Below are 25,453 nucleotides of genomic sequence, written 5' to 3'. Positions count from 1 at the left end.
CAAAGAGAGGGAGGAGAGAATAACCGCGACCCGTGAATCAACGTGATAATTAATTCCAGCAATTTCTCTCGTAAGTACGCAAACCGTGTGCACGGTAGCAATTTATGAACGGCGTGCACGAAATGTCATGGCGCGCTGTGCCGCGCAAGAGGGATGAAAGAGTCGTGTGTGCACCTTTCGATCTTCGTTTTAACTTCGCGTTAACGCGTTACATCCATCCTGTCCAACGATTGATCGAGCGAAAATAATTAATTAATTCGATGAACGAGAGGATTTCCCTTGCCGTCGAGTCAGGATGGGATTGAAAACGAAAGCGAGAAAATAATTTATTTACACGTCATTTATTCATCGCAGAGTTATAATACATACATGAGTATACAATGGAATAGTAAAAAAAGAAATATTAATTGCGCGAAGGTAAAGGAGAAATATGTTGGGATACGTAATCATTTGTTTTCTTATACATATATTCTTATGTTACAGATACTTAACAAAATATTCGAGATAAACCTCGCTCCTTCGATTAATTCCTGTTCGCTCGAGCCAAATCCGCGAGATAACTCAGCCCTGCAACAGCTGTGGATCTTCGTGGTTTTAAGTGGACCTACGAACGATTTTTCTTCTCGCTCGTTTCGAGCCTCGCCTCTTTCTCTCTCGCTTTCATCCCCGACAGGATGCTTCCGCTTCTTTTTCCCTCGTGCTCGTTTTTCATCTCGTCTCTACGCGCGCTCTTTAGTCGCCTCTCTTTGCCTCCACGCTCCGTCTGTCCTCTGAATCGTTCGTCGCTTTAACCGTTCTTCCTCCACCTTTGTTTTTCTCCCTTCTCTCGCCTCTTCTCGCTTTCTTTTCCATGCTTTTTAACTTCCCCCTTTTCACTCCTGTTTGCGCACTCCGTCTTTTTTTTTTCTTTCTTTCTCACGCTGGATTACTCCTTTCGAGCACTTCATTACAGAGGTGTTTCCTCTTTCTCCTCTCGTTAATTCGTTTCCCGTCTTTGAATAATCCTTTCTTATCTCTCTTTTTTCTCGAGATCCAATCGTTTCGTATATATATTTGTTGACGAGAAATTAGAAATTCTCAGAGAAATCTTTCCTCTCGCTTTTCATCTCCTCCTCCTCGTCGATTCTCATTCTACTTCTTTCTCCCTCCCCTTTTCCACGTATCACTCTCCACATTCTTCCGGCACACTCCACCACTCCTCGCCCCTTTCCTCCTCGAGAAGAACGGCACCCTCTCAGCGCGCCTATTTAACAGCTATTGTTCCTCTGGCGCTGTTAATGGATCCTCTCGGACGCGGAGAACGCGCTCGTGGTGAACGCGCGTCCACCGTCAGAGGGTGAATGGAAAATTGAATTTCGTCTGGTCGCGGAAAAATAACGCGCGATTCTCTCGTTGAAAAAGGGAAAGGAAAAACGGAGAAGCGAATTTTTTTATTTCTTCTCGAGAGTCGAAACATGGCGGGGATTGGAGCGACGATGAGAAACGTTGGTGGGCAACGTTCGATAATCCAGAGGCAAAGGCAAACTCCTCTCAATAGGCTGTTAGGTAATTTCCGCTGGCCTGGCAGGGTGCAATGTTTGCATGTGATTTTAGAGCGACGTCGTTTCGAGAGAGTTCGTTCACTTCTCGCCTCCGTTGAGCACCAGGCTCGTAGAGGACAATGAACAAGCTTCGTCACGATCGTTTTCATCGATATTTTTTTTTCTTTTTCGTAAGAAACTGCATTATCCTATGGATCCAATTATCCCGAAGAATTAAAAAGTTAATAGGCGTGTTTAAAAATATATATTCTTAAGGTGAAAAAAGAGAATAAAACTTTTAATTTCATACAACTTGTTCCCGTCTTTCGTCACAACACGCTCTTTCTCTTGCGCAAAATCCAATCTTTCTTTCCAACCTTTCATCGCGAATTCCTTTTTCCCCCGAAGCGCTCGCGTCAAATTTAAACAGAGATTAGTGTCCTCCGCCAATAATCCAACTCCGATTCTACAGTTTCATTTCCTATTTTAATACAACTCTCGGTCACAAAGCAGAGAACGAAACTCTTGAAGTTTTCGCCGAGCAATTCCGCCATCTCGTTTGCCATGCGAACGATCGCCGACGGAGAAGTTATACGTTAAAGGCTCGATCTATCGGCCGGCCGTGAAGCGAAAACGGAAAATCGAGAGTCGGTCGAATTACGAAACCGGAATTTCCCATGCGAAGAGAAGGCGAGAAAGGGAGGGGAGGGGCCGATTTCCTGGGCCATCTTTCCTCGGCGTCGTCGAGCGGTGAAATTCGCGCGGAAATGATCGGCGAGAAAATTATTCAATTTCGAGGTCCGCGTGGAAATGGGAATCTCGAGCGAAGGTAACGATCGAAAATTGCCGCGAAATTATGGCCCCGACGTTTGGCCGTGCGCGCGCCAGGGGGCGGCCATTAACCTCGAATTAGCCGCCATTTCCTCCCCGGCATTTTTCATTTTTCCGGCTAATTGCGAGCCCTCCTTGTAATTATACGAGGCGAAGTTACGAGGCCCCGTCGAACCAAATTCTCCAATATCTGCGAAATGTTGGAGGCATTTCGAATTTTGCCAAAATTGTTGTCCTCGCAAACACTCGTCGCGATTCTCTCACATTGCTTGGCGTAAAACAATCTAATCTATCGAAAGCCTGCAAGTATACTCGCGAAACATCTAAAATCTTCTCTTTTATTAATATAAATATCGGGAGAAGGATTCTTAATTCCTCCATAATAAAAATCCAATGCTCCATCTTCTCCCAAATTAAAGATCGTACTTTCCTCGGCTGTTGTTCCATCGTCGAACGATCGAAACGAGCGATAATCGAGCGGAACGTTTTTCACAGCCCATCATCGATTCGGATGTGATGAATCGATACGTTGGGAAGATTTTAATCGCCTGTGCGGTATTGTTCCACGTGTTATTGCGTGTCTCGCGCGGATCGGTGAACGTTCAATTTATTTCGGCGAATACAGTTTTACGAGTGCCGTGTTAAGCACACGGTTACCGTCCCATTGTATTAGCCAGATACACGGCCCACCGTTTATTACGCGTTTTATGGCGGCCGCCATCGCACCGCGGCTACTTTCGCCGTCGAAACGCATCCAAGTTGGTGCGCGGTTCTCTCGTTGTTAATTAAGCCAGCTCTCGCGAGAACGAGCGGGGAAGGAATATTACCCGCGTGGTGAATGTATATTTTTTCGGAGCTTTTTTGATCGAAAGGGGGATGAATTGGATTCGTTTTGGATAACTTTCGATCGCTGGAATTATTATTACAAAATTTATGTAGCGACGAGGGATATGGAAGTATTGGTGAAACGTAGATATATATAGAGTGTTAAAAAGTTAGCCTGATCGATGCATATATGGTGTTAGAAGGGTGGATTTGGAAATTTTTGGGAGGCACGGTTTTATCGATTCGAAACGAAAGAACGGATTTCGTCGGAGGCATTGTCGAAGGTAATTGTGATGGAACACGGCCAATTTTCCTGGCTATCGGTTCTATTTGATCAAAGCTGTCATAAACGGGGGATATAATAATCGAAACGGTGTTCGATAGATTGAAAATTGGGGTAGATTTCGCTGCTCGTAATAGGATTCCCGGGAATGGTGGCACGCGAACCGACTCGTTTCGAAAGGGAAGGTTTCTGTGGTTATAAAGTAGTGGTGCCTCGATTATTATCGCGACGATGTTTTAACTCGCCTCGACTTCCGATTTTGCTATCCTTGTCCGTTCACTCGTATCTCGTCGTCGACCTGTTCCAAAAATTCTAGACAAATGACGGATGAAATTCTTGGAAAAACATGGTATGTATTTCTGGGACAAAAATAGATCGTCGAGTTACAGTCTCGTTCCATCTAAAGCATCTAAATGATCTTGATGCAAAGTTACTCTTATATTTGTGTATAAGCGATCACGATAATAATTTCATTTTAATTTTCTTCTAGAGAGAGTTACAAATAGATCTGCCCGTCCCCTCCTCGCACATTCTCGATTCCTGGCAACGAACGAACATGTGGATTCTCTCTCTCTCTTTCCCTCGAACAATCGCCACTTACTTACTTACATACTTACTTACTTACTTACTTACTTACTTACTTCGAAACCTGGTGCATGTCGGACAAAATCTCGTGTAATAAAGCGGCCATTATCGTGTCACCGTTCACCATCCAATTTTCTTTATTATCAAGCCGTCGCCTTCTGGGAAAAAGCAATCACCCTCGGCCCAGAAACCGCGTTTGTCTTCCCTTGTCAACGGCCTTGTCGCCTTTATGCAATCCATATGAATGCGTTACGAGGAGAGTAGCTTTATCCTATATTTCAATTTATTTCTCCGAGTCATAAATAAATTATGCACTTGTACGGCTATGAAGAAACGACGAATGGCTTCCTTTCGTCAAAAGTAAGCAAGTTTGATGCTTCTCGATACGCGAGTCTCTCCGTAAAAACGCGAATCGATTCTTTCTTTTTCAACTGTAAAACTGTTCTTTTTCATCGTATCGGAGTGATTCTGGAAAAAGGAAAGAAAGGAATGGAGAGATCCCTATAATGTGCCTCAAATGTAGCAAGAGGATTATTTATAGAGGGATATGTACGGTGGTAACGATGGCCAAACACCGAGGGACACGAAGAAAATGCCGATTGGGTTGCACGAACATTCAACGAGAATGATGCAAAAGGGCCATTTGGCAGAAACAGACTCTCCAGTTAATCCGACAAATGGGAATCTTGTTCCAGATCTGTGATGTACCATATCAATTACATAAGCTTGTTTATGATCTGGAATAATATTTGTAAACACTATTTCTTTCTTAACGTGTGGGTAGCAGAGAAAATTCAGAAACAAAATCAAAATCTTTTATTCACGAGCATTTTCTTCGCATTCCAGTTCCGCGAAGCATAATTTTCGAAAGAAGCAACCCCAACCCTCTTTTTCCATCATCTCTATTTTCTTGCATTCTTGCGACGAATTTGCAGAAAAGGATCGCGATCCCAATCGCTTTTCTTTTAAAAAAAACCAAAATCTTTCGAACCACTTGTCAATCCTTTTATGATACTCTCCAATATTATTTCTTCGCAAAATTGGCAAATCGTGCGACTAATTCACGTTTCTTCTTCCATTATCGATTGGTGACACGCAATCGGACTAAATTTATTTTATATTTTCCCGAAAAAAGAAGAAACGAAATCCAGGTGGTCGACTCGAGCTGTGGATAATTATTGTTTACACGTTAGATCGCACGTGAGCGATAGCCAGAGGGGCATGCACGTTCACGCACACGTGAGCTATGCAAACGCAGACGGCGGCTAAGATAAACAGGTATCCACGGATGTATTATTGAATTGCGTGGGGCGGGTGTCAGAACCACTTTTGTGTACCCGCGCCATTATCATCCGTGTGAAAGCGATATTACAGCGATTGGAACGATACTGTTTGCCATCTGGCTTCGTTACTCCTTGCAAACAAAGATTAGAGAAAAAGTACACGATAAATGTTATTTTTTTTTATTCTTTTATAAATCGAGAATATGGTTGCACAATACTCTATGTATAAAAAGTATTAAAGCAATTGCGAAGAGAAATCATTGGTTTAAGAGAAATTTCTTCTGAACTAATTATTTATCGACTTGTATGGTTTTGTACGTCTTTGGATAGAGAATGATGAGCTGCATTGAAATTGATGTGTTGAAAAACAATAGGATTCCATTTAAATTTGGGAATATGCTTTTCTTCAAATTTTGTCTGAAACAATTTTTTAATGCTGTAATGTTGAAGAGGTAAGTAATGGTGTAATCTCTTGAATTAAATAAACTATATAAAAAAATTACAAAGAAGATAAGTATAATGGTAAGTATCTTTAAAATTAAGTAAACTGTATAAAAAGTTGCAAAAAAGAAGTTGAAAAAAATAAGTAGAATGATAAGTATAAAACTTAAAATTAAGGAAATTATTAAAAAAAGAAATTTGAATTTCGGAAATATCAGGAATTTGACGTTATTTCCAAGAATTTTAGAGATTCCGAATTTCTAAGAATTGTTCAAAATTCCTGGAAATGTTCTCGTACGATCTCCTATTATATTATGTTCTCCTGATATAAAATCGAATTTTTGACCAAAAATTTCGTTCATTCATGAATTTCGATATTAATCCTTTCTTTTTAAATATCTCCTTTATTTTTCATAATATTTAAAAATATTTCGAATAAAAGTTGTATAGTTTCGAAAGGATTATATTTTGCTGCTTTCAATTTTTTCCTAGATGATCTCATAAAAAAATTGTCAAGCTCAATTTTATTTTTTTAAATGGAATCATATATTTTTTAATTTCATTAATCGATGTATCTTTGCATTCTCTATAAAAAATATTTAATCAAATATATCGAAAAAATTATTAGTTTAAGAGATAATTAAATATAATTGAATATATAATTTTTAAGTTAATAAATTTTTACTGTATATAGTTTAATAGTTTTTATAGAGAATAATATGTTTTTAGTTGTCTATTAAAAAATTCTAATATGATATCCTTCCTTCGATTCTATATACTTTTAAAAGAGTAAATTTTGTCGATAAGTTAGAAAACGATCGAAAAGTTCGATCAGCGCCATCTCGCGTTTGGATCACCGAAGCTCCGACTCGTTACTAGCATAGCAGAATGTGCAAGGAGGTATGCGAACTCGAAGACAAGGAACGCAATATTGTGCGAGAAGGATAGCGAGCATTTTCCATTACACTATATGGAAAATTCATTAATTACTCATTTTCTACGCAAAATTTCTGCACTTTTAGAATTGCATCTTGAAGTTAGAACTTCAGACAAGTTTCACGTATCAATTTTAATAAGAAATTCTTGCTTGTTAATTATTTATTAACAATAACGTATCGCGTTACGGAATACATCGAGAACGCCATATTGAAAATTCATTAATAACTCGTTTTTTAATAAAAATTTATAAACTTTTAGATTTGCATTTTGAAGTTGAAACTTCAGGGAAGTTTCTTATATCAATTTTAATGCGATAAATTTATAAATTTTGATGAAGAAACGAATTATTAATGAATTTCCAATATGGCGTTCTCGATTTATTACGTGACACGGTGCGTTATTGTTAATAAATAAGTAATGAAAAGAAATATCGCATTAAAATTGATATGGGAAACTTGCTTGTAGTTCTAGCTTCAAGATACAAGCTTAAAAGTTTATAAATTTAAAGGTTATAAATTTTGATTAGAAAACGTATAATTAATGAATTTTCAATATGGCGTACCAGATTTATTACGTAACACGATGCGTTATTGTCAATAAATAATTAATGGAAAAGAATTTTGCATTAAAATTGATATGAGAAGCTTAGCTGAAGTTCTAGTTTTAAGATGCAGCTTAAAAGTTTATAAATTTTGATTAGAAAACGAGTTATTAATGAATTTTCAATATGGCGTTCTCGATGTATTCCGTAACGCGATGCATTTTTGTTTATAAATAATTAATAAAGAAGAATTTCTTATTAAAATTGATACGTGAAACTTGTTTGAAGTTCTAACTTCAAGATGCAATTCTAAAAGTGCAGAAATTTTGCGTAGAAAATGAGTAATTAATGAATTTTCCATATAGTGTAATGGAAAATGCTCGCTATCCTTCTCGCACAATATTGCGTTCCTTGTCTTCGAGTTCGCATACCTCCTTGCACATTCTGCTATGCTAATAACGAGTCGGAGCTTCGGTGATCCAAACGCGAGATGGCGCTGATCGAACTTTTCGATTACTCCCTAACTTACCGACAATATATATTGCGTCAACAGTTTAAAATAGTTAAAAATTGAAATAAGAAATGCAGTAGATTAATTATCGTTTTATATATGTATAACGTAATATAATTTCTAAAATTTCATAGCATGAATATTTATATATTATAGCATATATTTTTTAATTTCATTAATCGATGTATCTTTGCATTCTCTATAAAAAATATTTAATCAAATATATCGAAAAAATTATTAGTTTAAGAGATAATTAAATATAATTGAATATATAATTTTTAAGTTAATAAATTTTTACTATATATAGTTTAATAGTTTTTATAGAGAATAATATGTTTTTAGTTGTCTATTATTAAAAAATTGTAATATGATATCCTCGCTTCGATTCTATATACTTTTAAAGGAGTAAATTTTGTCGATAAGTTAGAGAACGATCGAAAAGTTCGATCAGCGCCATCTCGCGTTTGGATCGCCGAAGCTCCGACTCGTTACTAGCATAGCAGAATGTGCAAGGAGGTATGCGAACTCGAAGACAAGGAACGCAATATTGTGCGAGAAGGATAGCGAGCATTTTCCATTACACTATATGGAAAATTCATTAATTACTCATTTTCTACGCAAAATTTCTGCACTTTTAGAATTGCATCTTGAAGTTAGAACTTCAGACAAGTTTCACGTATCAATTTTAATAAGAAATTCTTGCTTGTTAATTATTTATTAACAATAACGTATCGCGTTACGGAATACATCGAGAACGCCATATTGAAAATTCATTAATAACTCGTTTTTTAATAAAAATTTATAAACTTTTAGATTTGCATTTTGAAGTTGAAACTTCAGGGAAGTTTCTTATATCAATTTTAATGCGATAAATTTATAAATTTTGATCAAGAAACGAATTATTAATGAATTTCCAATATGGCGTTCTCGGTTTATTACGTGACACGGTGCGTTATTGTTAATAAATAAGTAATGAAAAGAAATATCGCATTAAAATTGATATGGGAAACTTGCTTGTAGTTCTAGCTTCAAGATACAAGCTTCAAAGTTTATAAATTTTGATTAGAAAACGAGTTATTAATGAATTTTCAATATGGCGTTCTCGATGTATTCCGTAACGCGATGCATTTTTGTTTATAAATAATTAATAAAGAAGAATTTCTTATTAAAATTGATACGTGAAACTTGTTTGAAGTTCTAACTTCAAGATACAATTCTAAAAGTGCAGAAATTTTGCGTAGAAAATGAGTAATTAATGAATTTTCCATATAGTGTAATGGAAAATGCTCGCTATCCTTCTCGCACAATATTGCGTTCCTTGTCTTCGAGTTCGCATACCTCCTTGCACATTCTGCTATGCTAGTAACGAGTCGGAGCTTCGGTGATCCAAACGCGAGATGGCGCTGATCGAACTTTTCAATTACTCCCTAACTTACCGACAATGTATATTGCGTCAACAGTTTAAAATAGATAAAAATTGAAATAAGAAATGCAGGAGATTAATTATCGTTTTATATATGTATAACATAATATAATTTCTACAACTTCATAGCATGAATATAAACAATCAATGCATCAAATTAACAATGTGTTGTAACTTTATTAAAACTTAATTAAAATAGCACAGTGATGAAGTATATTATATATTTGACGAAAATTACATAAAATAACAACTGATGGTAATTCGGTATATAATATCGGTTTATTTGAAAATGTTCTGAGAAGAATATTTCATTTTGCTTCGAATGTTTATGTATGAGTGTGCGAATTTTAATACATAACTCTTTGATATTTTATATAATTTATCTGATATTATACTCTTATAATTGTTATTTTTCTGTCTGTTATATTCAAAAAAATTATATAAATTTTACATCTGAGAATAATCTGCAATACGTACACAATTTCTAATGAATATAAAGAAAAGATTTACTTTGTAATTAACAATTCCTCTATAACTTCTAAAAACTCGAATATTTCTGAATTCAGAAACAATAAGTACCAAGTGCACTTATCATCACATACGTTCATCTATATAAAAAAAATTACTTCTACTCCTGCATATAGGGGCACGATAAATCTGATTTTGTAACAAAAGATATATCCTTCCACGCAACTTTCTCTCTTTCCAAACAAAGTGCGGGCAAAAGTAATCGTATCATCCTCCAATTTATCGGCGAAGGATAGGCAATGGTTTGGCAATCGCGTTCCTCGTAACAATACGTCTTCCACGAATGCTTGTTCCGGTTTGAAAAATATCCATGACCCGGAGCCAATTCACGAAACGAGATTAATGGTTTCGCGAGAATGTATCCTGTCTCCTCGAGAAAGAATCTCGGCCGAGTCGAGCCGAGCCGAACACCATAAAATGGAATGGAATGGAGGGAAGGGTAACGTGGCGAGGTCCTCTTGATCAATTCCTCGACAAAGCACGGGTCGCCGGCAATTACCAGACCCCGTGCACACAGTTACAATAATGCCACGAGGCGGATTACATTCTCCTGGACAACCCTTTTTCCGGGTAGCTGCATTTTACGCGCTTTTCTGCGTAAAGTGCACCAATAGGATCGTTCCGCGCCGCTCTTTTTTCCGCGGCGATAGATTTTAATGAAATAGGAGAGTTTATGGAGCCTCGTTGAAAGCGCTGATGAAGGATTAAATTGGAATCGAAGGATAGAAATGTAACGATAAAAGATGAAGAGGAAGTTCGATGAATTGAATGGGATTGATTGAAAATATAGTTTCGGTATTTGATTTGGAATTTAATTGAAATACGAGTTTATTGTTTAACGCTTCTCGTTGAGAGAAAGCATCGGAAGAATTGAAATTTCAATGGGGAGCTTTGGTTAAATTTTCTTGAAACGGGGAATGGAAAATTAACTATCGATGAGATTATTAAAAATGGGAAAAAAGTTTGATAGAATGAAATTGATTTAAAATCGTGACAGTTTCTCGGTATTTGGTTTGAGATGTAGCATGATGAACTTGGGAGATAGTTAAGTGTATCGTTTAAACTTCCCGACTCCGAACTCTTCTCTATTTGTCATCCTTGAAACTTTTACTCCCCCACATTCACCGCCCTTAGAAACTTTTTCACTCCCCATACGTACTTTCAGAGTATCACGATTTTCAATATATCCACATTCTGTTTGATTCTTGTATATGTAAAATTTTTCTACCAAAAATTCATTTGAAACTTTTGTCATATATTTACTTCTAATTTGAAATAAAAACTTTCAGATGCAAGAATATAGCCGCGCTCGTATTCCAAAATTTTCACTTTCTTCCCTAATTACATCACAATGTTCCTATCGAGAAGCGGAACACGTGGCAACGACCAGCCGTTTCCATGTGATTTACAACTATTGGCCGGCAAACTCGATTATAATGATGCAGGAACACCACAGGCCCGAATTGTAGGCGGAACCGCGCGTAGCCGGACTTTCATTAAACGATAATCATCTTGTCACTTGTCGGAAAATGGCGGAGATAATGCGCTCTCTCTGCACCGTGCATTGTCTCCTTTTTATCGCGATCCAAACACTTAAATTTTCCGGCCGAGGAACACGATCGTGGCTGGAAAAAGAATTGGCGATTTAACGTCGAAGGAAAGCGTAAAATTTTCTCCAGGATTTTAATTAAAAGAAAAGAAGAAACGTTTCTCGCTGACGTATTTTAATTAACAGCGAACGAAACTGTTATAAGCTGGAGTTGCTTTGGCTCGAGAATTGCGTTTATTCGATTTTTGAACGATCGAATCGAATCGAAAATAAGATTTTCTCGCGATTTAATCCTTAAAAATTGTTCAATCGAGATTAATTGAATTTTCGATGGATGAAATATATTTTGATCGATGTTAGAGGTTAGAGTCGAGATGTCGTTTCGAAACAAAGCCAATTAATCCTTCGATAGTCGGTCTCTATTTGAAGTTTCTCGTGATCAAACAATCGGGAACGAACAAATCCGCGGAATCTTGGAGGAAGAGTATAAAGGGACCGTTGTGCAAAGTAAAGGTATAGGGGTTCTCCAATCTTGATTATTCATCGTATGACTGCCCCTCTGACAATCGCTCTTCTGTTTGCACTTATAATTACTGTTTGCGAACCATTGTTCTTAAGCCTGGCGCCTGAAATGGCACCCCAGTTGATAAGTTATACGGAATTACCGCGGAAAGTCTCCCCCGTAATTCCGTTAGTCCTAAATCGATCTTCGAGCGAAACTCTAATGAAGAAGGTTATAAGCTTATTTTCACCTCTCGTGAATTATTACATTGTCCTCGAAATAAGAATAAAACTCCCACGTTAATAAAATTCATTTCTCCGAATTTCTCGAAATTCACTTCATTTATGCAAAATTTAAATAAGATTGCGCGTAAAAGCAACTTTTTATTTCAATTTCATTTCCGTATTCGTGAAAATTTGTAATGAACGTTACGTTATGGTATTTTGAAAGATTGGAAGCTACGAAAAAACTATCGATTACTCTGTCAAACGGAATTATACTCGAACAAACTTTCGAATTTTAATTCGCCCAAAACTTTTTCCAATATAACTTAATGCCCTGTATATTGTGACTCGTCTTCTATCGCTATCGTCTAAAAGTCTACAAAGTATCGGAGAGGGTATAGGCGAGATGGAAATGAGGCGGGTGAGAAAGTGGAAAAAAGAAGGAACTGGATAAGACGTTGTCATCGTTCTAGGATGGCGTTAATATAGATGGACGGTTTATCTTGCGTTTCAAGGCTGATCGGATACTTCAATCTTGGCTTGAGGAACCATTTTCATAATCGTTTCGGAAGCACATTAAGTCTTAAGGTAAACTTGGAACTTTAACGAGCGGACTTTTAAGCCGATTAACATCCTCCAACTCCTCGAATATATACACAATCCAGGAGTCTGAACAAGCAACTCCCCAGCCAGGACAATCAGCTTATTCGCGGAGTTTCTTTCCACGATCCGATATGTACACAGACCAGTCACTCCGCGAGACAATCTCTGGATGGAAAGTGTTTTTCGAAGCGAAGGGAGAAACGACTGCGAAATCGATCTGCTTTCCATCGATTTTTTTTCTTTTCTTTTTTTCAATCCTCGCTTAACCCTTCATTACGATAAACGATATTAAAACAGCGTTCTCCTCCGTGCGAAATTGCTGACTTCAGACGAGGCTACTACTTTTCTATCCTCTCTCTTTCTCTCTCTGTCTTCTATCTTCTCTGTCTTTTCCGAAAACTCGAACTTTATCGAGGCAGCAAAGTTGCACGAAACTCGTATTCATTTGAAAAAGTAATTTTTCCACGATGGAAACGTTGGAGAAGGGGAGCAACGAACCGTGGCCACCGAGCAATCGTCAATTAATCTTCATTACAACCTTCCGCATTCTTGCAGATGGCTCCTTCCCGATGGAAAACAATCGGACGCCCCCCTCCCCCAAGAAGCGCGCAGTTAGTTTCGAAAGTTAGTTTCGAAAAGAGGTAGAGAAGTAAGAAGAATAAGGTTCGGGGGTGGTTGGGGGAGGAGGTTGAAGCGCAAAGGGTGTTGCCAAGCGTGTTGGAGGCGAGCCCTCCCCGGTTCGTCTCCCTTGAAAAGCTTAAATCGGCTTCATATCTCAACCCCTGGAACCCTCTTGGTATCTCTAATCAGATCATTAAGCCCGCGGAGCGTGCGCATGAAGAAATTTGTCGTGAAACGCGTCCCTCTCCGCGTCCTCGTTCCGCGAAGGAAATGGATAATCGAATCAACATCGAAGCGAGAGGTCGGGGTCGCGACTTTTTCCGCTTTGACCTTTTCTGTAAACGTGCACGCTTGCGGATAAACCTCTCTTCGGGTACACTCCGGCGAATTATTAGGTTAGAAGCGGGGGGGATGCCTCTAAAGTGGATGGCCAAACTTGGCGAGATTCTGTCTCCCTCGTGTATATTTTAAACTCGATCTTTTATTTCGTAGTTTTATAATTTTCTACACTTTTTCTTACCCCTTTTCTTCTTTTTCTTTTTTATGTAATTGCTTATTTCGCGTAAAAAGAGGACAATTGAATAATTGGAACGTTAAGTTTTTAAAATATCGAATTAATTTCCGTTTGCGGTTCAAATTTTTTGCGGTTTATAAACGAGATTGTTTCCCCGACAGATGGTTTCAAAATTCAGCTTCGCTCAACGGGGGTGGAAAGTAGTAGCGGAATGGCAACTGTCTTCCAAATGAGAGGCCATCTTTTTATTCGCGACGCAGCTGTGACAACATGTTCCACAACCGTATCCATTAGCTTTCCCCTTTGTAACAATTTCTCACCTCTGTAATCATAACGATAACATCGATACTCCAGCGATCATTTAAATTTACAAACCATTTAACCGTAATAAAATCGTGTGTAACAAAGGATACATTTTTCACACGTTGCTTGCTCGCCGTTATTACTCTTCTTTTTACTTATTTTATTTATTTATTTTCGAATTTTATTTATCGACGAATCATCCCCCGTGCGATTATATTGGATTTCGAAGTATTATTAATACTTCACGGTAGAATTAGCAAGCTGGGAGCAATCGAGACATGTGCAACAATGGCAAAAAAGAGATTGGGGGACAACACGGGGGTCGGTTCAATTAGAATCTTTTCGACGAGAATTAAAACTCGCTTCTTCAAGTGTGTTCGATTTGTTCCAGGATGGAGGAGACGTCACGAGGGTTGCTGCAGCACAAGCACAGGGCCGAACAGCTGAAGCAAGAGAAAACTGCTCTTACGCTTTCTTACGAGGTAAATATTGTAATTCCAAACGTTTAATATCGTTAATAAATTTAATTGAAAGAGAAAATATGAATAGAAATTTAATTTAATCCATATAAAATTGTTTCGAAGTAACAAAATTGGTAGAATTAGAAACTCGCATCGGAGATATAATGTTAAAACTGAATTTTTCTTTCATTCAGACAAATTGGTATACGGCCAATTAAAACTTTCGATTCTTCGAAGAGCACGATTGCTCGATAATTGGACGTATTTCGCGTTAAATCGAAACACATAGGCCCTTCCTAAAGGGAGGCAGGATTTTCAATTCCACGAAGAGAACGTCCTCCTTAAATTTATATTCATTCGAGTGGTTCATCTGATTTTAACGTGCCTTCTGGAGCTAGGACGAAATGAAAAGCGAAACGGGGTCCCCCTTTTTCGATTCAACCCTGTTGTCGATAAGCACGAACAGATAACGAAGAGACTGGTAAACTCTCTCTCCAATCGATCGAGAATAAACTATGCACTGTTTATTGTTCCAGTTATTCCTTTCTTTTTCTTTTTTTATATTTCGCGATTCTTTTTTTTTTTTCTATAATACAGAGACACAGTGATACTCTGGTAAAAAGCTCCTCCCTCTCCAATAACACTCTCGTACCGTAAACCAACAGCCTGTTGTTATACGTCAGTCGAAATTGTCATGTACGATTGTTCCTGGCTGCGACACGGAACAAGTGCCAAATTCACCGTTTTCCCGTGTAACGCAATTTATTTTGCCCTTCTGTACCTTTAATATCGATTAGAAAGCTTCCAGTGTATATTTGATCGTTTCAAACAATTTCTTCGAATATAAAATTAAATTGGAAGAAGTAAGACAATTAATACATTTTATCGCGCGCAAAGTTAGAAAAATTAATAAATTCAGAAAAATATTCAAAGGAGAGGAAACGTTTATTATGCAAAGTTTTGTTGCGAACATAGAAATCAAATTTCCTAATTTCCTAATCGATTCAAGCGAAGGCAATATAAACGACGATACTTTCGCCACATATTTGCCAATATTTCCGACTTAACGAAGTAAAGCACCGCGGCCGGGTCCAATGAAAAGGGAGGAAACGGTAAACGGTCGCGTTTGCTTCGAACCCTTAGAATGGTACGCACTATCTCGTTCACGGCCGGTTTGCTTCTAAAAGAGTCGTAGATTCAGAGGCGAGGGGTGTGCATCACTGCCCCACGAAATACCGTTTATTATCGATCGTCACTCGATCCCCCTGGCTCGATGTCGGCCCACCCCCACTGATGCCCAAACCCCTTAAAAATCTCTCTCCAAGCTACGGAGGAACTGTGTAACGTCTGCAAGTGTGTTCTCTCTAGCCGTTCGATTTTACTTTCACCCTTCTTCTTTCCCGATCGTAAAAAGTTGCTTGCTTTCTTTCTCGACGTAATATTTTTCTCGATAAAAAATATGAAAGGATTTTGTATCGTTTCCAAATTTTCCTTTTCTTTCGCTCTGAACGAATGGATGGATTTGATGATGGAAAGCTGTTAATTTGAATTATTAATTAGTTTGAATTTTGAACGTAGAAAGAGTAATATGAAGTAAAATAAATTTTTGATATTCAGACTCGTATAAAAGCTGGAAATATTCCCTATAATAATAACAAAACAATGGGGATGTATATTTTATATTCGCTGAAAAGTAAGGAAAATGAATAAACTATTTGTATCCTAAAATTTGATATTACAGAAGAAAGTAAAATTTATGAAATTTCTTAAAGAATTACAATCTTATTGATCGTTCGAATTGTAAAATCTTGCATCCTCGAATCATCATCGGACTTTTTGAAGCAATGTTGACCGTCACTCCCGTGTTCGAGTATTCCTCAACACTGTGGCGACAATGCCAGCTCGTAATTAGATTAAATATTTTCCCATCGTCGATACAATTTATGAACGAGGCAAAGAAGCTGGAGACTATAAAGTATGATGCGAATGACAAAACCACTCGTGGAAATATAGGATGCGTTGCGGGAAGAATTCCAAGAAGCGGACAGTATGTATTTTTATTTTCCACCCCCGCGTGGGATGACAGAAAATCGTTGGCCTCCCTTCAGTTTTGGAAGAAGAAGGGGGTGTAGACATTAGCAAGGGCCGGCTGGCTGGCACGACTGTTATAAATCAGACACACGCACCCTCTATTAGCACCCCTGTCTCCGACAGGTCTCCGCAACCCTAATTTAACGTTAAACGCTTTTCTGCTAATAACGGCCGCTTGTGTTATTAACTCTGGCCACGAGGTGCATCGAGCTTCTTGAGAAAACTGCACTTTGCCAAGAAGGAAAGTCCGTAAGATTGTTATCGTATGGCATCGAAAGAATCGAAGAGTGTTCTTTCGATGGTGGATACTATATATATTTTGATATGCAAAGCAATTGTGAAATAGAAAAATGCAACGAAATAAGCTGTTCGCATTAATGGCACAATACTTGCATCGAAACGAAATTATTTGAAAGTGATATAAATCGAAACCATCGAGATGAATATCAAACTGTAAGATCATGTTATACAGATTTTCCGTTGAAGAACAATGACTCGTTCGATCGTTTTTACTAATAATTTTTCTTCTTTTGTTCCGAATAGGCGCGCGTACATCAGTATCAGGCACAAATCTCGAAGCTGCAACTGGAGAACGAGTCGATGAGGGGTCAGCTGCGCGGTTTGGAGGCTGCGTGTGCTGGTGAGGTGCATGCCGCGTTGGTGGCACGTCTAGCGACCTTGGAAACGGAACACGCCGCCTTGGCGAGGGACGCGGATGCTCAGCGTCGCCAGTACGAGCGGTGTCTGGACGACGTCGCCAACCAGGTGGTCCGCGCCCTTCTATCCCAAAAGGTTCATTGCTATGCTCTCGTTACCACGTCCTTCAATCTTATTTTTCTTCTCTTCGTCTTTTGTCGTTTTTCGTTCGTTTTTTTTTAATTTTTCATGAATCACGAATGAAATTAATTATTATATGATCGCGCGTTACTTGGTCTTTATGTTTAATTATTTGATAATATATAAACGATATATTCGAAATAAATTACGTGGTTATTTTTATCTATCTTTATAAATCGATTTCGTTGATCGATAATTTTGAAAGACACTTTTAAATTTTACATTTGATTTCTTTCTTTTTTTCTTTTTCTTTTTCTTTTCAATTAAAAGTGTCCATTAACCAAATTTCACCTCAATATAAATCCTATCTATCCATCTGCTGGGCTGCAAGATTACAAAGCTGTAAGCGTGTGTGTACCCGCGCATACTAGGAATATACTTATCAATAGATTTTATCAGCGTAATAAATTATATGCTCAAAATTCTGAATGTAGAAAAATAAATGAAAATAAATTAGGAGATTGTTTTATTTAACGCTATTATGTATGAAAAATGCTTGTCTATTACGATCCGATTTTCAATATTTTTGTCTACTCTGGAATCCTCGTCGTTCATCCGCTAACGCGCTTTCTATCGTCATCTCTAAAATCGCGTTCGACGAATAGAAAGTACTCACTGCTTTTTACCATGTGTAGGGTCTCAGGGAAGAAATCGGTGCATTGCAGAGGCGTATTCGAGAGCTCGAAGCTCAAAATCGAGCGCTTTCAGGATTATTGGCCCAAGCCGCAAATCCTGGAAGTCCAACAGAATTGATTCAAGGGATTCTCGAAGCTGGACCAGCGGCGGTAGTGGCCGCCCTTGGTCTCGATCCAGCTTGGGTTCCCTTGTCAAGGCCACGCTCGCTCAATTTACAAATACCAGTCATGGCTGCCACGAAATGTCGAAGAAACAGACCGTTAGGTAATAAAAGTTATTAGAGATATTAGAACTAATTATTAGAGATATTAGAACTAATTTGTACTAATACTTGTTACTAATTTGTAAAATATATTGTGATAATTACCAACATCGATTAATTCTAACGCAATTACAATATTATGGTATATCTTTGAAATAATAATATGAAAATAATAAATTTCCGCCACAATTTCAGCCCAGAAACCATCGGAAGAGGAAGGTAGCGAGAGTCCAGAGAGCGGGAACAGAGACGAAGGTTATTCAACGATGTCCAGCGATGTACAAGGTGAGGGTGCTCGACAAGAGCCATCCCGAGGGTTGGAGGATCTGAAAGAGGCGACAGATGAGACCGAGGCAGACGTTTCACCGGATGCACGATTGGTCGCCCTTGACGCCGGCGATCCTGACGTCCTGTTTTTGCCATTGAATCTCACTGTAGGAATAAATCCACGCCACAGCTATCCCCCGACCAAAGATTTGCTGCCGTATCAGCACGTGATGCGTAGCTTCTCCGACAGCCATCTATGTCTGAAGCTGACCACTACCACCAATTTCACACCGTACAAGCTATCGAGCCCCATGGGATCCTCCTCTCTACTTCTAGTCGAGGAAGAAGGCTGGGATACCGAGTATGTGCAACAATGGCTCAGGTTCGTTTATTATTTTAAAAGAAAAAATCCTTTTATTTATTTTTATTGGAAATTATTTTATTTTATATGTATGTATTAAATCAATATATTAATTTGAATTCATTTTATTTTGTTATATGATGAAATAAAAGATTAATCAAATAATTTCAGGTTGGACGATAGTAGAAGTGCTCAACAACATCGAGATCTTCTCGAGTTGGAATACGACAGAGCAGAATTGGAAGATTGGAGTTTCTCGTTATCTACCGAGGACCTTGTTCAAAATGAATCTACGGTGTGGAAAGAACCCACTACCACCACTACAACTCCAGCGCTTCCTGCAATCAAGGAACATAATCCTTTGGAATTGGAAGAGGATGCAAACGAATGTTTGTGGAATGGTGCCAGTTATCTTGCAGATAGAACAGGAGGCGAATTGGTAAGAATGCAATATGATATAAATCTTTTTCTTATTTCCTTTTTTAATTATATTTCAAGTTATTCGCAAAATCAATTTTTATTATCAATTCTTATTATTTAGGTTGCGCTACTTATGGATGCCAGAGCGACTGGATCGTGGCCATATGCTACAAGTCCAGGTACTTCATGGAGCAGCGAAGAAGGTGCGTTTGAAAATTCCAGTAAACGATCCTCGGCGGCACTATCCGGTTGCAGTGACGATCCGGATTCACCTTCGATCGGCACCGACTTCACCAGAGATTTCTACAGGCTGGTAAAATTCGAGAGCACGAAGAGTTTGGCAAGCACATCGTCGAGAAGCGGAAGACCTCCACCGGATAGGGAACAAGCTTTACAAAGTGTCTTGTCTTTTATCGCTGAACAACAAATGTATTTAACTGAATTACCGAACAATCTGTTGGAACATAACGGTACAACGGAAGGTATATATACATTTTTTTTTAATATTCGTATTTATTTAGGGATACGTTAAATTACTTTGTCAAATTTTACATAAAAAGTTTTAGAAGAAACAGAAAACAAGAATGAGTCTGGAACCGAGGCGATGTGCACCGAAATTGAACCTGTTGATCAAGATAACAGTAACATGGAAAACATCGAAACGAGCACTAATGATGATTTGCTGGATCAAATACCCGTACCCTCTTTGGCACCGGAAGAGAGAATAATCAGTGCGGTAGCTTGCAACGGTGGTGTATCTTATACTACAGTTGCGCCATCCGAATTAGGTGCTGTTCCTGAAGAAGACGAAGAAGCTGCTACTTCTTCTACACCAAGCACGGTTGTAAGTTTGAAAATATAGAAAATTCATTGTAGAATAAAGTTGTTGAGAAATATTTTGACATTTTATTTTTATTAGGTAAGTCCAGCGAGAGCATCGCTATTGGTCGAAGGCAGGGATCGATCACTGAGCTTTCACGAGCGTGCCACATCGAAGGACGTGATAGATGAACTAAATCGAATGATCAGAAAAGGTGAGGAAAACACTGTGTCCCAAGAAACTCAGGTACCGCTCGAAAAATTAGATCTTGCTTGCTGCTGTCCAACTGGATGGGTTCACGTTGAACGAGATATTGACTTTACTGACCCAAAAGTGAGTACTTATTTAATATTTTAAATACATAAAATTACAATTAAAAATGATTTATATCGAATGAAATATATATTTCTATAGGCAAGAGCCAATCTTTTAGACGTGATGTTAGAGAGCAGTGAAAGTTCTTCGGCGACATCGAGCAGCGGATCAGCCGGAAGTGACTCGGGGGATGAACCACCTGATTACCGTCACTTGCATAGACTACATCGATACCGACGACAAAAAAAAGGTATTTTTTAATGATGTCTCAGTAGAATATCTTCTTGTCCAATCTTGCACATCACTCTGAGATACTTTCTCCTATTTATAAAATATACTTTTCTCTGGACACGATATAATTGAACAGACACGAAGGTTATTAAAATGAAAAATTTGAAAGTTTGAATCTCGATCAAACTTTTAATTTTTACGTATCTTCTGCCTCTCTTTAAATGCAAACACGTTTTCTCTTTTAATGATGCATTATGAAAAAGAAAAAATTGCTTCCGCTTATCATACTCGAATTAACATTACTAACAATATTATCAAAAATCACGCTACTATATTCAATATGCCGACAAATTTACTCGATAAAAAAAATAATTCAAAATATGAATTAACATATACTTAAAGTAATGAAAATGAAAAAAATGAAATGATTCAGATTGAAATGTATACGTATATTAGCGTGAATTCGAACACGAACACGCGTTAACACATCACGCTGTTAAGTGGCTTTAGTCGATTAACACCCCGTCACTGTACAGTTACAAAAGAAAATGGAACAAGAACACAAACGCTGGTAGCCCTAGCTGTACATAGCCTTTTCCACATTTTCTGTTCAGATGGTAGCTCCTACGCGGTGTGCTTTGATTGTCACAAGAAAAGCTACGTAGTTCGGCTTAGTGACGATCAGTTTCTGTAATCGACATGCCAGTTGGGAGGAATCGTTTCACCGGGACCTATTTTGAATGGATGCCTGATCCAACGTGAACTGTACGGCTACAACGGATTTTCTATTGGCTTACTAACAGATCATTAACCAGAAGACGTTAGAACGAATTCGTTACCAATTACCTTTACGCAATTCCACTTTTATCAGTAAACGAATAAAAATTTAATACATATTCGACAAACTTGAATTTTAACACATTACGAACGATACTTTGAAATATTTTCAAAGTATCTTTCATATTTTATGTTTTATTATTTTGAAAAATTCAATGCTAAAAGAATTTATATATTTCCTTGAATGATGTCCGTAATGTGTTAATATATAATATTTATTTGTATTTTTTTTTAAATAATTTTTTTTTGGACTTATTTTCATTAGGACTAGAAGATTATAAATGAAATTTGTACGCGAATGTGTAATAAGATTGATCACTTGATAAATTTTTACATTTAAAAATTATAATATATTATTATTATAATAATTAATATATTAAAATTATAATATATTATGCAAATATATTTTTATATATTATTATATTATTTATTATACATTGTCATCGTATCTAATCAATAGTGCGTTTGGAATTGCGTCAAGGGTTACACAGAAAATAGTTACTTTCTCTCTCATTCTAAAAAATATTGCTATTGATTAATTTTAATTTCCATCATTGGCAAGGGTTCGACTTATCTTTATTTTTCAATCATTTTCCTATTACCCATTATCTTAAAAAAAAAAAAGAGACGTAACACAAATTTTACATGGTTCATTAACTTTTAACATAATAATTTTAATTTCAATTGTCATTGATCATTCATCATGTCATTCGTAACAAGCCAAAGTATTGTACAAATAAATTATTTATATTAATAAAAAAAAATATCAATTTTTTTCAAACATATCTATATACGATAGCAATATTTTCTTAGTTATTCAATATCTATAAATTTTTCAAGAAAATATATCTAAATAACTGCAATTTGGCTGTCACGAAATTATACGTGCAAAATCGAATGCTTGCCAATATACAAAACTCTCCATACGAAAGCAACGATTCATGAGAGAGATTAATTGACGATCATATTATAAGGTAGAAAAAAGAAAAAAGATTAACAAATAAACGAATAAAATAAAGGAGAGTGAGGGAGAGAAAGAGAGAGGAACGTGATACGTGTAAGAGTGCTAAGCCGAGCTACTCTGTGTCTGCTAGAGCCGGTATAGGAAGAAAGAGAAAAGAGATCAAGTGAGGTCTGAGGCATGTTGACCCGCTGCGCTTGATTTCTCAGCATCGGCGGCCCAGGCACATCGTGTATTACGATTGCCGTCAACCTGGGGTTCATCGAGGCCATCGATCATCGGACGAGGTGAGGATTTCTTCGTACGATATGGAGACAAGGAACGTGAAGCCGTGGCCTCTTTTGACTTCCTCGACGAGATCGTGGCACCCTCCTCGACGGGCTCGAATGCTAGTCTCATCGATTTGGATGACACACCGTCTACCGAGCTTCGTAGCGACATCATGAAGCTTTCTCCGCTTTAGGACGAGTTGCGATGCTGAAATTTATCCTTAAAGCTATACATTGAATGGAAGCCCCTTGTAGAATGTGCAAGGGTAGGCAAATTGTTCTGTTCTAATTATAGATCACCGCGCTTGCTTTATAAAATGGCGGAATTTAAATTGCGCCGATATTATGTTTCGATGTCTATATCAAAGATTTAGAGCATGCGAAGATGAATTGTATTATAACATCCTTAAAGATATATTGATTTTTTTTTATTCTTGTTATACGCTTCTTTATATATGCAGCAAGTAATTTGCATATAATTTGGATAGAAAGGTAAAAGTTGGTATGAATATATCTTACAGATGTTTTGCGAGGGTCAGTATAGTTTAATTGTGACGATATCTATTTATTTTTATTTTTGTTAAAGCATTTTGAAAAGCTTTGAAATAAATTTTCGACGATATACTAGTTTTTTAGCATGAAATATAGAAAAATATTCAAAAATATTAAAAAAAATTTTTTGTATTATTATTTTCAATTATGTCTCTTTTTTTAATATAACAATAAATATTGCATAAATCAATTAAATAAATAATTATATGTAGATATTATAATATCGTTTGCCTATTTATAATGGAATTTCTCAAGGTGTACAAGTTGTACTTTTTGTGGTATCCAATTATATTTGCTATTTGTTATTAAATTCAAATATTCAAATCTGTAAATAAAACATTGATTTTCTTACAATAATGAAATAAGATCGTTCATTATCTATTTGCATCTTGTATTAAAATAAAAAATATTGTTTTGTTTCATAAAAATTTCATAACATTTTTAAAAGTTATTTCCTTTTCAAAATATTGATGCTTGGCTTTGAATAAAATCTTGATTGAATTTCAATAGTGTTTTTTTTTTATATTTATTAAATTTATACATGAATTAAAAAATTCATAAATCTTTGTAAACTCATAAATCGATTTATACTCTACGCTCACAAGATGGAAGTAGACTTCTTAATTATTATACTATACGCATAATATTAAAATATGAATAACATTATGCAAAAGATGGTGTAAGAACACTATTAGCATAATATGTATAGTACATATAAATTAACATGATGAAAGAAATATCATAGACTGGAACTATGATTACTGTACTTTATTGTATACTTGAATATTTCAAATAGTACTTCCATTACGATCTTGTTTAACAAGATCATAAGATATCAGGTGATGAAATCTATTTCTATTACGCACATTTAATTTACTCTTTTAAAACATACACATTTCATAACAAAATTTAAAGAATTTAAGAGACTTATTTAGATAGATGTTTCTACATTTTTCAAATGGAAATGTATAATTTAAATGTAACGCGATATCGCGAATCATCTTCCGAAATTGAGCTTAGAAAAAATTTAGATTAAGAGTATTTCGACGATTTTGTATGAATACAAATTTGTACTCTTTCTCGTCGATGATTATGGATAAATGTTGAGACATACCATAATATTCTATTGTTTATATGAAACACATAGATATTACATGCACGTTATAAGCGCGTACAACTTTTTGTTCCGTCTTCAACGAAAATATATTGAATGTATTACTTACCAATTGTAAAATACAATAGAAGAAGTTCAAATTCAAACGGATATATTTAACATGCATTCAGTGCATGAGTTTTAGATGATAGAAGTAATATAAGAAAAAACTTAATAAAAAAAAAATAATAACACTATGATCAAAACGCCGTATCAAATAAGTAGACATTTCGTCACAATTTGTACAAGATTCACACTATTTCAAAATTCATAATTTGAGATAAACTAAAAACTAATTTGCGTTTGATCAATACAACAAATAGAAATAAAATAGTCCATTTAAAGTATCAAGTCGATAAAAATTGAAAAACATATTTTACACGTAGATATATATATATATATATATATTTAATATATATATATTAAAATACGATGAATATTTTCAATATTTGAAATGGAGATTGTACGAATATAAAGTTGTTTTTTTCTATTTATCCATTTTTACACATTTCTTACTATCATATACACATAAACAAGAATAGTTATATGTTAAAAGTGAATAAGAAAAAATATAATATACTGAAATTCAATGTTATTATTATTTATATCTAACAATTATAGAAATTTCGTATAAAAATCGTATTGCAATTTTAATATGTAATTAATTACAACGAAAAAGTTCCAAACAAAAACAACTTTTGTCCTACAGTCTCAAAATAATCGTTTAATAATAGGTATAAGATACGTGTAAGTTGCATTATATCGAAAATGCGATCATTGAAGATATTGATTTATCCCAATCGAGAAAGAATTCATTAATAAATATAAACTCGTGATTAAGACATTTGTAAATAATATGTATTATAGCACAACAGATGTAAGTTATCCTCTCTTGAACTTAATAAATAATGACAATATAACAAATGTAAAAGCGCATGTTCGATGTTTAATTTA

General features: G+C 36.3%; 1 protein-coding gene across 28 annotated transcripts in view; it reads left to right on the top strand.

Annotated features, from left to right (window-relative positions):
* LOC108004228 (uncharacterized) overlaps window positions 1-25,435 on the top strand; it is a 262,800-nt gene extending 237,365 nt beyond the window's left edge. For 15 of the 28 annotated variants that reach the window (XM_062082817.1, XM_017066983.3, XM_017066976.3 and 12 more), the window contains 10 exons: window positions 14,418-14,508; window positions 17,122-17,370; window positions 18,051-18,315; window positions 18,509-18,962; window positions 19,113-19,380; window positions 19,483-19,843; window positions 19,922-20,205; window positions 20,281-20,514; window positions 20,596-20,746; window positions 22,735-25,435. In XM_062082817.1, coding sequence (XP_061938801.1) covers window positions 14,418-14,508; window positions 17,122-17,370; window positions 18,051-18,315; window positions 18,509-18,962; window positions 19,113-19,380; window positions 19,483-19,843; window positions 19,922-20,205; window positions 20,281-20,514; window positions 20,596-20,746; window positions 22,735-22,988 — 2,611 coding nt within the window. In that variant the 3' untranslated portion in view covers window positions 22,989-25,435. Of the gene's footprint in view, window positions 1-14,417; window positions 14,509-17,121; window positions 17,371-18,050; window positions 18,316-18,508; window positions 18,963-19,112; window positions 19,381-19,482; window positions 19,844-19,921; window positions 20,206-20,280; window positions 20,515-20,595; window positions 20,747-21,341 lie in introns of all 28 variants that reach the window. The other 13 variants (XM_062082826.1, XM_062082820.1, XM_062082827.1 and 10 more) reach the window with 7 other exon arrangements.
* Window positions 25,436-25,453: the final 18 nt, after the last annotated feature.

This window comes from Apis cerana, linkage group LG12, assembly GCF_029169275.1.
Source record: "Apis cerana isolate GH-2021 linkage group LG12, AcerK_1.0, whole genome shotgun sequence".
Classification (NCBI taxonomy): domain Eukaryota; kingdom Metazoa; phylum Arthropoda; class Insecta; order Hymenoptera; family Apidae; genus Apis; species Apis cerana.
This window is presented reverse-complemented; position numbering and strand designations above follow the sequence as displayed.